The sequence below is a fragment of the Bactrocera oleae genome, chromosome 3, assembly GCF_042242935.1.
Source record: "Bactrocera oleae isolate idBacOlea1 chromosome 3, idBacOlea1, whole genome shotgun sequence".
Classification (NCBI taxonomy): domain Eukaryota; kingdom Metazoa; phylum Arthropoda; class Insecta; order Diptera; family Tephritidae; genus Bactrocera; species Bactrocera oleae.
The window spans coordinates 61,742,676-61,755,310 of record NC_091537.1 but is presented as its reverse complement, the minus strand read 5'-3'; the positions used below and the strand labels follow the sequence as shown (position 1 = coordinate 61,755,310).

Below are 12,635 nucleotides of genomic sequence, written 5' to 3'. Positions count from 1 at the left end.
GTCTTTTGGCATTTTGCGTAGCCGTCAGGTAACACATCGTTTGGTCTTGTCGGTCGAAGGGTGCAATGTAAACTGCCGGCTAAAATAGCTCGCGCTCTTCTTCGGGTCCGAGAAGGCATGGCCATCGAATTGAATTTCAACCCGGTCGTCATGTCTCTTCGATTTAGACAAGACGTTGACAGTAGTCCAAAGCTTACTTGCACCGGTGGAGAGATTGCAGGTCTTCCGGTGCGCTATCCACGCACAGGCCAAGAGGATACGGAGCAACCCTGCTCCTAGGTGTTGCTCTAATGACGACAAACTTAAACTAACACTTACCGATCCAGAGTTAGATGGCCGAAATAACAGCCCTTGGCCGGATAAAATCTCAAAATAACTTTTGTTTTACGTATATAATTTAAAAATGTATTTTTCAAACATTCCAGTCAATGAAAACTAATTTGTTTCGTAATTGCTAGTACCTGCAAGCTTTCAGGAAGAACAAGACTGAGAATTGAGAAGTTAAGCTCAAAAAGAGGAAAAAGTAAAGAAGCGGAAAACTAGCAGAACTTCAATTTTTATTTTCACAATTCAAAACTATTAAAATATAAAAATCAAAGCAAATGCGTAAAATATCGCTTGTTTACACATGTGTTTTAACAGTTGTTTCTGCATATTTAGCTATTTTCTGCTAGCAGAAACTAGCAGCTCTCTCTGCTTCTTACCCTCTCAACTTGTGCTCTTTTCTCTTAGATCTTTGAGTTAAAAATAGCTTTTTACAGCAGAAACTTGGCTTAGCTAGTGATAATTATCAGACAAGAAACAAACTTAATATGTTTTTTAAGTGATAAATGAATACGAATAGATTCTACAATAAATCACACCAAATCATCAAAATGTATACAAGAAATTTAGGGGAAAAACATAACAGAAATGTTAATTTACATTATAAATTAAAAAATATATTCGTAAGAAGAAGCACGCTCTCAAGTAAGATGGTGTCCACGTGAGGATTCTTTTATCGCTCATTATCGGCAAATTCTCTTTTGGTGTGGCTCTGTGCGTTTACACGAGCAGAAAGAGTTCAGCCACACGAGTCGATTTTTTCTGTCATTCCTTTATATAAAATTTTCGCAAATGTTTGTGCGGGTCGGCGACACTTAGAGCGTATTGCAAATGAACTATGATTTGCATATTGGTATGGTGGTCTCATATGTTGCTTTCAAACAAACAAAAAATACAAATATATGTATTTGTTGCTATTGCAACTTTTCAGCATATTCGAATACAAGTTCGAATGTCTCAGCGTTGTATGCGTAAACATGTGAAAACTATGGAGCTCATCGCAAAAGATCATGTGTATTCTACTCATTTGATCACAGATAAAGAGATACCCAACTTATGTGTTACTGGAAATGGGAGAGCAATTGCTAGACGTCAAAACCTCCTGAGCTCAGTTTAGTGTCAAAGTGCAGAAGGTTTTGTTGTTTAGCAATTGAAAAAAGAGTCCCAGGCCAGACTGGCATCCTACTAAAATAATATGTAAACAGAGATATTTGCTGCCACTGTTGAAGATCACTAACAACAATTGGAACACAATGAAAATTACGCGAAACTAAATGTATGTGATGAAATCTTTTGTGATGCCATGCTTCGTAGTATTAATTTTCATTGCTAACGATAAAAAACATTTATAAATTGAGATCTTATACATTTATTCATTATTGAGAGTTCAAAAATTAGTGGTTTTCATATATCACAAAATCGCAAAAGAAGGATTTAAATAGGTAACGGATACATGTATAGTAATATTTGATTTTATTAAATGTTGGGTATTTTAATTTAAATGCCCAAAAATTATTATTTTCTCCGATCTGGCTACAATGGAAAATGTTATAAAAACAAATTTTGAGGCCCCCACAAACTGGAATAAGTTGGACATCCCTTTATCCCTGTACGCATACTCAAGTTATGTAGCTTCAGCTTAAGTCATGTGCGATTGAAGAAAATCGAATTTTACGGTTTTCAATTCCACAAATCAAAACAATTCAATTCAATTATTGCTCACGAAAAGGGACAAAAATGTATGTGCCGCAAATTCGAAAAAACCTTCGTGATCACTCTAACACCAAGTAAACCAAATTTTTATTCACAAGTAAATGGGTTTTAAATAACGTTTGTTGCAGATTCATAAGTTATTTTCGTTTAAGCAAGGAATTTTTTTTTTTCTACATCAGATGAAGGGAAATTTCCAGAAACGACAACTTTCCATTTTATAGGTGACGGTAGTTATCAAAAATGCAGTTTAAATAATTTTAACTATGGGTTGGACGATATCTATGGTTTTCAAGGAGGTTTTAAATATTATGAACTGAAATTTGTGCATAGTGGATAAAACACAAATGCCTGAAGAGTAGGAAAACGCTTTTAATTTACTCGAAAAAGTATATTCCTAGGTATAGCAGATTGTATTCACTCTTTATGTTTGAAACACTTTCCACACTTAATTTATTTTTTACTATTTCCAAATTGATGTCTCAACAAATTTTTGAGCTTTCTATGTATTTATACAAAATAACTGATTAAAATAGTTTAAAATTATATATAAAATAGTTTATAATTATATATAAAAGAGTTTATAATTATGTATAAAAAAGTTTATAATTATATGTTAAATAGTTTATTTACCAGTTTTCCATTTTCTATTAATATCTTTTCTAAATAAATGCAGTAATGTTAAACTACAACTGCTTGGTAGCTTTTGGTATTTATGCACAGTTATTATAATTTTAAATATTATGATTCAATTACATAGGGTTTTGTTACTAGAGAGTGTTAATTTCAAATAAACGTTTATATGTTTTCCTCGCGAATTTTTTGTTTACGTTTTGATAATTTTGGCTCTTTTACATTCTATTCGTATTCCAGGTATCACTCCAAAAACTAATTTTTACTGGCTGGATTTTTGAAAAATATACATATATTTGAATCATAAAAACAGAACAATACAATTTTGATAGTATGAGTGAAAACAATTATGGCAAATTGTTGTGTTTGTGGTAACAATATATTAATGCATAAACAAAATATTAATGCATAAAAGGTTGATCTATTTCGATGTTCCCTACTTTTTAAAGAAAAAAACACAGAAAAGTCAAATTAAATGGGGAATGTTTATTATCATTCGAAAGAATCTTCTTTGGCATTTATTTTTTCAAGATTATCTCTTTTAAATGTTGGCCGCGGCTACGTCTCAGATGATCCATCCGTCCAATTTTCGTTGACTCGTTTGAGCATTTCGATTGGTAACTGACGAATGACACGCGTGGTGTTTTACTCCAAGATCGGAATCGAAGCGGGATTGTCCGCATAGACTAAAGACTTTACATATCATCACAGGAAAAAGTCTTACGGTGTGATATCACACGATCTTGGTGTCCAATCGACCGGCCCAAAACGTGAAATTATCTTCGCACCGAAGTGTTCTCTCAATAAATCCATTGATTGATGCGATGTGGGAGATCACGATCTTCTATTTTAGGCATCAAATATTCGGTTATCATGCGATAACGGTCGCCATTGACGGTTACATGCATCATTTTTGAAGAAATATGGACCGATGATTCCTCCGGCCCACAAACCACACCAAACCGTTGTTTTTTCTGGATGAAATGACATCTTTTAAATTTCTTTAGGATGCTTGTTTACATAACCATTGATTTAGAAATGAGCCTTATCGCTGAACAAAATTTGGCTCGAATATGTCTTGGGAAGGTCGAGCGTTTTCAGTTCTTGTACAAGCTGTATTTTGTACGATTTCAATTAAAGATCTCGACGTAAAATGAGCCAAGTCGTTTCATACGTCAGTCCGAGTTGCTGCAAACGGCGCCGAATGGACTCTCCACGGTCTTCGTGTAGACTCTCAGCTACGGCCGCTATATTTTCTTCACTGCGTGCTGGACATGGTCTTTTCGGTCGAATATTATACAATAATGAATGCTGGGTCTCAAGATGGGTAATGGTTTTGCGAATAGTACGCTCAGTAGGCCTATAATGTTCACCATAAGTTGAGTGAAGCCCGTGAAACACATTCTTTACAGAACGTGAATTTTCGTAATAAAGTTGAACGATTTGTAAATGTAAGTCGTAAGTCTTTCCATGATGAAATGCCAAACAATACTAAACAAAAACAAGTAAGGAAGGGCTAAGTTCGGATGTAACCGAACATTTTATACTCTCGCAAAGTCAAATAGTATACTCGTTTGAGATTTCTTTGTGGATTGACTGATATTTTCGGTAGAAGGTCAACTATAGGCACTGGGGTCCACATATTTAGTACTTAGGGGCTTACACAGTTTTAGTTCGATTTAGACAATTTTTGGCCACAAGGTGGCATACTTTAATCGCATTATTCACGCAAAGTTTTTTCCCGATACAGTCATTGTTGCCTGATTTGCATAGTGGAAAGTGAAAGAATCAGATGGAATTTAAAATGGTGTTATATGGGAAGTAGGCGTGGTTGTAGTCCGATTTCGCCCATTTTCGCACTATGACATAGAAACATGAAAAGAACGTTATGCACCGAATTTTGTTGAAATCGGTTAAGCAGATCTCAAGATATGGGTTTTCACCTAAAAGTGGGCTGTGCCACGCCCACTGACTAATTTTGAACGCGGTTCCTATAAAGTCATCTCATACCATCCCAGAGATAAAATTTAATGTCTCTGGCGTGTTTAGTGCTTGATTTATCGCGCTTTTGAAAGTTTTTAACACCGTTATATGGGGAGTGGGCGGAGTTGCCACCCAATTTCAACTATTTTCACACCATCAATAGAAGTGCTAAAAGCATTTGCTTCCAGTGAATTTTGTTATTATAGCATTAGCGGTTTAGGAGATATGTACATTAAACCTATTAGAGGCGGGACCACGCCCACTTAAAAAAAAAATTTAACTGCAGATGCCCCTCCCTAATGTGATCCTGTGTACCAAATAACAGTCTTGTATCTTATTGCGGAGCTTAGTTATGGCAATTTATTTGTTTTTGATTAATGGCGTTTTCTGGGCGTGGCAGTGGTCCGATTACGCCCATCTGCAATACCAACCGTCTCACGGTACCAAGAAACATGTCTACCAAGTTTCATAAAGATATCTCAATTTTTACTCAAGTTAGAGCTTGCACGGACGGGCGGACGGACGGACAGACAGTCACCCGGATTTCAACTCGTTTCTTCATCCTGATCATTTATATATGCATAACCCTATATCTAACTCGATTAGTTTTAGGTGATACAAACAACCGTTAGGTGAACAAAACTATTATACTCTGTAGCAACAGGTTGCGAGAGTATAATAACATTACAGCTTGAGACGAATCACGTGTGCTGTCAAAAAAAGTGCCTCTACTTGGATCACTTGTTATGAGTTTTTAAGAAGATATTTCACATCCCAAAAGTGTGAAAGTAACTATAGCTTCAAAAATTCATAGTGTTTAATGAGCAACGTTTGTAAAATAACACATATTTTCTTTGATAATATTAAATGTATTCAAACTCTAAAATTCGTAAAGTAATGTAGACAATTGCTATTGAGCAGTTTCCTGATTTCGACAGTTTCATTACAATATAATAGGAGTAAATACTTGAATAATGAAACTCTAAAATTCGTAAAGTAATGTAGACAATTGTTATTGAGCAGTTTCCTGATTTTGACAGTTTCATTACAATATAATAGGAGTAAATATTTGAATAATGAATACAAATATAGAATAAATACTTTATAGGTTGCAATGCAGTGTCCAATGCTTTCTTGTTATACCCTAAACAGGGTAAAACGATGTTTATAACGCCTAAAAAGAAACGTCGGAGACCGTGTAATATATAATATATAAATAAACTAGCTGTATGCGTTGCTACGCCACCAAATAAAATAAAGTTGAAGTAAAGACATTACACAACTATTCAATTCATTTGAAATCTTTTGATTGATTTTGTTCATTTCGAAAAAGTTGTGACATGGCAACATTTCGTTGGCATGGCAGTAATATTTCCATCTGGTGCGTAAACGAATAAATAAGAAGGTTTTCCGACGCATGAGCAGGGAACATAGAGCTGCCCATGTAGGATGCATGGATTCGCCAAATTTACACCACACACTTGCAACGACTGCCCCTGTACTTTGTTGATAGTCCTAACAGTACGTCTTCACCCTTGAATTTTCCAGTCAAAATTGTTGCCTTGATAACATTGTTCATAATTTTTTTTGACTGAGAGTCTGGTTCCGCTGCAAAGTTGTGGTGGATTTTTGTTTCCAAGAATAATGAATCTGTAAAGGACATACAGACATGTTTTATATGTACAAGTATATATAGATAGATGATTAGCATGATGAGCTGAGTATATTTAGCCATGTTTGCCTGTATATACGTGAACTAATTTCTCAGTTTTTGAGCTATCGATCTGAAATTTTGCACACTTCTTTTTCCTCAAGAGCTCATTTGTCGGAACTGCCGATATCGAACCATTATGGCATACAAACTGAACGATCAAATACATGTCCTTGTATGAACATTTTTTTTATTTGACGAAATTTTACATGGATTATTATCCAAGGCAACGGTACAATCTCCATAGAATTTGTTCAGATCGAACTACCATGTAGTTTAGTGAAGCACTGTTAAAAGTAGAAGAAATAGAAAACAATTACGTTTACTAGAATTAAAAATCGGTTTGTAGATTTGAATTAATTTGTACACTGGTCGTGAAATTACTAAATTTTTGTTGGTTAAATAACTCGGTTTTTTAAAGAATTTATATTGGCATTTTTAAAAATCTGTAAAACTATTTTATAAGAGTAATTAGGCACAATTATTACCATTATTAATATGAATGCTTCAATAGAAATAACCGATCATTTTATACTCGCGCTATTTGCCAGGGAAACATCTTCAAGCGTGACAAAACTTTTTTAGAAAAGTGAAAAAGGGTTAAGTTCGGGTATAACCGAACATTTTATACTCTCGCAATTTGCAAATAATAAAGCCAGGTGTTACGAAACTTTATATTAAAATATGTCCTAAAAGAATTCAACATTCATTATTCGACGATAGGGAAATGGATTACAATCATGTTTGGTATCTTATTAATTTATATAATATTATATGTCGTAGACTTACTTAGTATCATTTCTATATTTTGGTTCATATCCGAGATATTGGTATTAAAATCAACGTAGTTAACTTAAATGAGATAAATGTGATATAAACTCAATCAAATATATATATATTGGGTATATGAGGAAAAATCAACCATTGAAATGGAAGTCAGTATAGGTCTAGACCGAATTAATTCATAAACAGTTTAAAGTCCGCTAGAAAGTCGGAAATCGTATCGGGTGTATTTGGGCTAGGGGAAAGTCTGGACTAATTGCGTTAACTTTCAGCATTATTCAAGTATATTCGGGAACATGTTTTCATGCAAGATAAAACACACACACTGACCGACATATTCGGCATAAAGTCGCGAGAATAACAAAAATCATTATGCATATATATATATATATATATTGTATATATATGTAGTTTATGGTACCAGCGACCCGTGGTTGTTGGTCTGCGGATGACGGTAAATGATAGATGGGGGGGTTTCTAAATTGACGTCATTCTTATTTATTTATTTATAGTTTATTTTTCACGTACAAAAAGATTACTTCTAAAAAGAAATTTCTTCCAGCACACCCAGTAAAATACTAGCTGCCCGCCCCGGCTTCGCCCGTGGTACTTACATGTATTATACATATAAACCTTCTTTAAGAATCAGTCTATCTATTTAAAAAAAACCGCATCAAAATTTGTTGCGTAGTTTTAAAGATCTAAGCATACTAATAAACACAATACTTAAATAATAACTACAACATTACATAATTAATAAAAGTACATATTAATACTATACTAAATACATGTCTCATACTAAGGAAAGATAATGTTCTTGTGATATTTTGCAAGTATTTAATGGTATTAATTATTGAACTCATTATTTATTTATTTATTTATTACAAGGTCAAGGCATGTCTACATTATTTTTTTAAACTATAAATAACATCGTACCTATGAAAATAGTTTGTATGCGACACTTTGTTTATTAAACAAAGATTGGCGGCGACTCGGAGAATAAAAGAAATCGGCGCTGTTCAAAGAAAGTCGGCTTCCTTTGTCTTTGGTGCGCACCGCCACCGCTGCGGACCTGCGGCCTGCGCTCGCTGTCAATCTGAGTACGAACGTGAACGATGCAACACGTTTATCCGCGCAGATTTTTCCATCACGCGTTTAACGCAAATTCGTTAAATAACAAAATCAGAACACTATTTTCACTGCTATTTATTACTATAGTCGATCCGCGATGGTTATTGACTTAAAAAAGGTCCACCAGCGATTGTTTTCTGCTGTGAAGAGACGATATTTTGATAAAACCCCTCAAGCCGCACAAAAGCTTCGCGATGAAATATGGCGTAAACTGAAGAGTGAATTTGACCCAAAAAAATTATATCAATGATTATTGCCTAGTAGTACCTATAATAATAAAAGGTGTTTCTATAACCAAGTGTTTAAATCATATAATACCCTATTTTTCTCAAATCTGCAATGTTTTATTTTGTCAAACCAGTAATGACGTCAATTTTGGGAAAAGGGCGGTGTCATTAAGAAATGACGATAGGATGATTATAGGGCGGGGTTCAAAAATCTGAAAAAATCGATGACGTAATTTATGGACGGCCCCTATGTGGGTTAGAGGAAGTATGGAACCGATGTTTTCCATTTTTGACAACACGACATATTATAAGCTCTCTACATTTTATTAAGGTAACTCACAGATTGACCGATATTTTCGGTAAAAAGTCAGCCATAGGCACTGAGGTCCTTATATTCGGTATCTGTTGATATGTTAATTGATTCCGATCGTTTTTAGGTGTGAAAATTTATACTTTGATTATGTGCGCAATGCTTTATTTCGATAATTTCATTGATATATGATTTGTATATTGTAAAGTGATGGAATTAAAATTTCTTTTCTTATGTATATGTATGTTATGATGGTTGTCCTGGATTAACCCATGATTTTCTCCGTTTAAGATTCTTAAAATAAATTCATTTTTCATCGCCAGTGACAATTTGAAGCAAAATTTCATAAGTGTTTTTTCAGTTTTCCATTTGCTTTTCATTCAATTCATGTGGCACTTATTTGCTTTTGACTCAAAGTATCATTTTCATTCAATTTTCGTCTTCAAACTTTTTTGGTGGTCCTGCACGTCCGAAAAATGAAGGATCATCAAAATCATTATCTCTGAACCGTTGAAACCATCTTTTGCATGTTGCTTCTGATAGAGCATGTTTACTGTATGCCTCGACAAGCATTCGATACGACTCTACTGCAGTTGTATTTAACTGGAAACAAAAAATTAATGCTTTCCGCAAATCATCACTTTCCTGTACAAAATTTGACATTTTCAACACAAAGAAAATATATGATGCTGTTTGTTCAATGACTGTAAAGTTATATGATGGAACACAATTCGGCCTCTGTTGATCAAAGATGGCCTCTTCTGGATGAGTGCTGCCTTCAAGCGGTCCAGTTGTTGGCAGTAGAGGGCCGAATTGAGCGTTTGGCCATAGGGGAGTAGCTCGTAGTAGATGATTCCTTGCCCATCCCACCAAACACCCAGCAAAACCTTCCTGGCCGTCAATCAGGTCTTGGCCCTCATCTGGGCCGCTTCCCCGAGCTTTGACCACGACCGTTTGCGCTCGATGTTGTCATAAGTGACCCATTTTTCAACGCCAGTCACAATCCGCTTCAGAAACGGGTCGATTTTCTTGCGATTCCGCAGCGATTTGCAGATGGAAATTCGGTCTATCATGTTTTTTGCGTTAATTCGTGTGACACCCAAACATCGAGCTCCTTTTTGAATCCAAGGTTATGCAAATGGTTCCAAACGGTTTTCTGGCTTATCTTTAGTTCCTCAGCAATTAAATAAGTGCTCACGTGACGGTCTGTTTCCACTATTTCCATGATTTTATCGCAATTTTCGACGACAGGCCTCCCGACGCGTGGTGCATCTTTGACATCGAACTTACCGGAACGGAACCAAGCAAATCACTTTTGTGCTATACGTTCGTTTACATTATCGGGCTCATAAACTAAATTAATGTTTTCAGCCGCTTTTGCTGCTTTTTTGCTTTGATCGAAGAAAAATTGTAAAATATAGCGAATTTTCTCTTTGCTGGTGTCCATCTTTGACGAGCGCTCACAACGTACTGAGTCAATCAATCGAAAAACTGTCAAAGACAAACTTTTAGCGCGAATAAACACGTTTTCAGCGCCGCATAGTATGACATGATGCGACACGTAACACTAGTACTATGGATAATAACGCCATCTCTTAGATAAAAACCGAACGAACTTTTACTTTACCTAATACCTATAACAGCCAAATTCAGAGTTTCATAAAAGGGAATAACCGCTTGCAAAAGTTTCACTCCATATTTTGATCGGGGGAATCAAAAAATAATTTTGAATTATAATTGGACATGTAACTTTTTTATTTTAGAGAGTTTTCGATCGTATTCTTTCTTTCCTTAAAAGTGTCATAACTTCAAATAATGCTCCTCAAAATAAAATAACTAAAAATAGTACAATTGGTATTAACAAAAGTAATAAGTAGTCACTGATTTTAAGATTTAACGCTTTTATTTTAGGTGTGGGATTTACATACATTAATTTGCCTACATTCCTACATCTGCAGTATATTTTATAAGTTTTATTAGAGAGTTTTTAATAAATTACAAAATGAATTTTATTTGTTTTACAGGACCAATTATTGGGAACACCCCAATACCGGCACAAAGGACTAACAAGAATGACTACAATAATAGAGTCACACCAGCAGTATTGGAATTATGTTCCCCAATAGCGAATATTTTGCGAAACAAGAATTGTACATTTGAACAATTGCATGAAAATTTTCGTCAAGTGGTAATGAAAGACGTGCTCATATACAGAACGGAACAATTACTCAAGTCGCAGCCACTTATTAATTTGTGATTTTTTCTAATCAACATATTATGCTTAAGAATAGTAATGTGCCTTAAAATTATGACACATTTGTCAGAGATTTAGTCTATCTAATATAATCTAATATTTATTTTTATTTTCGTAAGTGCCGAAAAAAGACTTTATCGTCGCTAAGCCTTTGAGGGCGTATTACAGTAATAATAACTGCAATTACATATGTTTGTAAATGTGAAATTTTGTTTGGAATACTTTGACACTTGTTAAAATGCATATACTAACTTGCTCTGTGTTTGACAAAATAAAATAACTGCTCTTTTTTTATTAAGACAAGTCATGCGAATTTTGGTTGATTGATAATTTTAATTGGCATATTAAAACCAGATTCACTAAAAACATAATAATTCATTAAAATGAATATCGGTTCTACGTTACTGGAATTTACCCGGATTTTATCCGTTATCATTCCGGCGATCAAACCCGGGTCTTTACAATGCAACTAGACGGCGTCATTACTTCCTAAGGGCTAAAAAGATGTACCCGGAATTATCTGCGCAGTCAGCAATCATTCGTATTGTTTCGCGTTAAAAATGTAAAGTGGTGTTCTCTCTCCACTACTTTTTAATTCCTACATTTCGAAACTCCACCAACCGTCAAAGGGAATTTCTGTTACCTCTTACAACAACGATTGCACAAACAGTTACCGACACAAAACCGTGTCCCGAATCAGCTGATACGACCTATCTTATGAGTGCGCAATTTAATGATCAGTCACCACCGCTTCAACAGACCGTACGGTAGGATATCCGCGAAAATTACATTTTTCCCGTAGAAACGAGTGAGCTGAAAATGAGAGAGCAGTCTCTTGCAACGCGGGGCTGCCAATCTCGATATTTTGTAGTAATTAAAAAATAAACTTGAATATATTGAAAATATTCTTAAAGTAACTCAAAATCACAGTCGAAAATTCTTATTTATAAATAAGTAAACTATTTTTAATAGTTGGATTTTAGTTTTGAGCTTTTACATTAAGAAAAATTAGAACGAGAAAACTAAATGTGTGTATACAAATAGAACAATGGCAACATTGGTGAAATGAAAACACAAGAGAACAACTGATTTCTGCGTTTCAACTAAGGACATAACTTTTGACAAATTTGGTTTGATACGGGCGGTAAGTATGGAAGGGAGGAATGTCGGTGACTGTTTGGGCACTTAATTACTGCTAGTAGCTTAAAACTCTTCTCCGCTATACCGACCCTTTTTATAAAGTGAACAAAGTAGTAAAGAGTACACCTTAACGTTTTATTGGTATGGAACTTACATCATTGCCTTTCAATATATCAAATAATTACATATAATACAAAAAATTTGATTTCCATATAGTTTCTATAAATGAGATATTTTTAGTTATTATTATTTTAAGGCTGGTGTGCCTAACAAATTTAACTTACTGACCAATTCTTTGGCAAGATCAATCAAAAACGTATAATACAAATAAGCCCCTACCATATAATTCTTATAAATGAAGTACTTATATTACTAGCAGATCACTCCATTTGCCATTCCACTTGGGGGAAGAGGACCTCATATAGACTA

At 34.6% G+C, this 12,635-nt stretch overlaps 1 protein-coding gene across 1 annotated transcript in view; it reads left to right on the top strand.

The window, feature by feature from the left end:
* Positions 1 to 11,369, top strand: part of IPIP (Inositol phosphatase interacting protein) — a 39,501-nt gene extending 28,132 nt beyond the window's left edge. Inside the window, exon 3 of the mRNA XM_070106725.1 lies at positions 10,837 to 11,369. Coding sequence (XP_069962826.1) covers positions 10,837 to 11,069 — 233 coding nt within the window. The 3' untranslated portion in view covers positions 11,070 to 11,369. The remainder of the gene's footprint in view (positions 1 to 10,836) is intronic.
* The last annotated feature ends 1,266 nt before the right edge of the window (positions 11,370 to 12,635 follow it).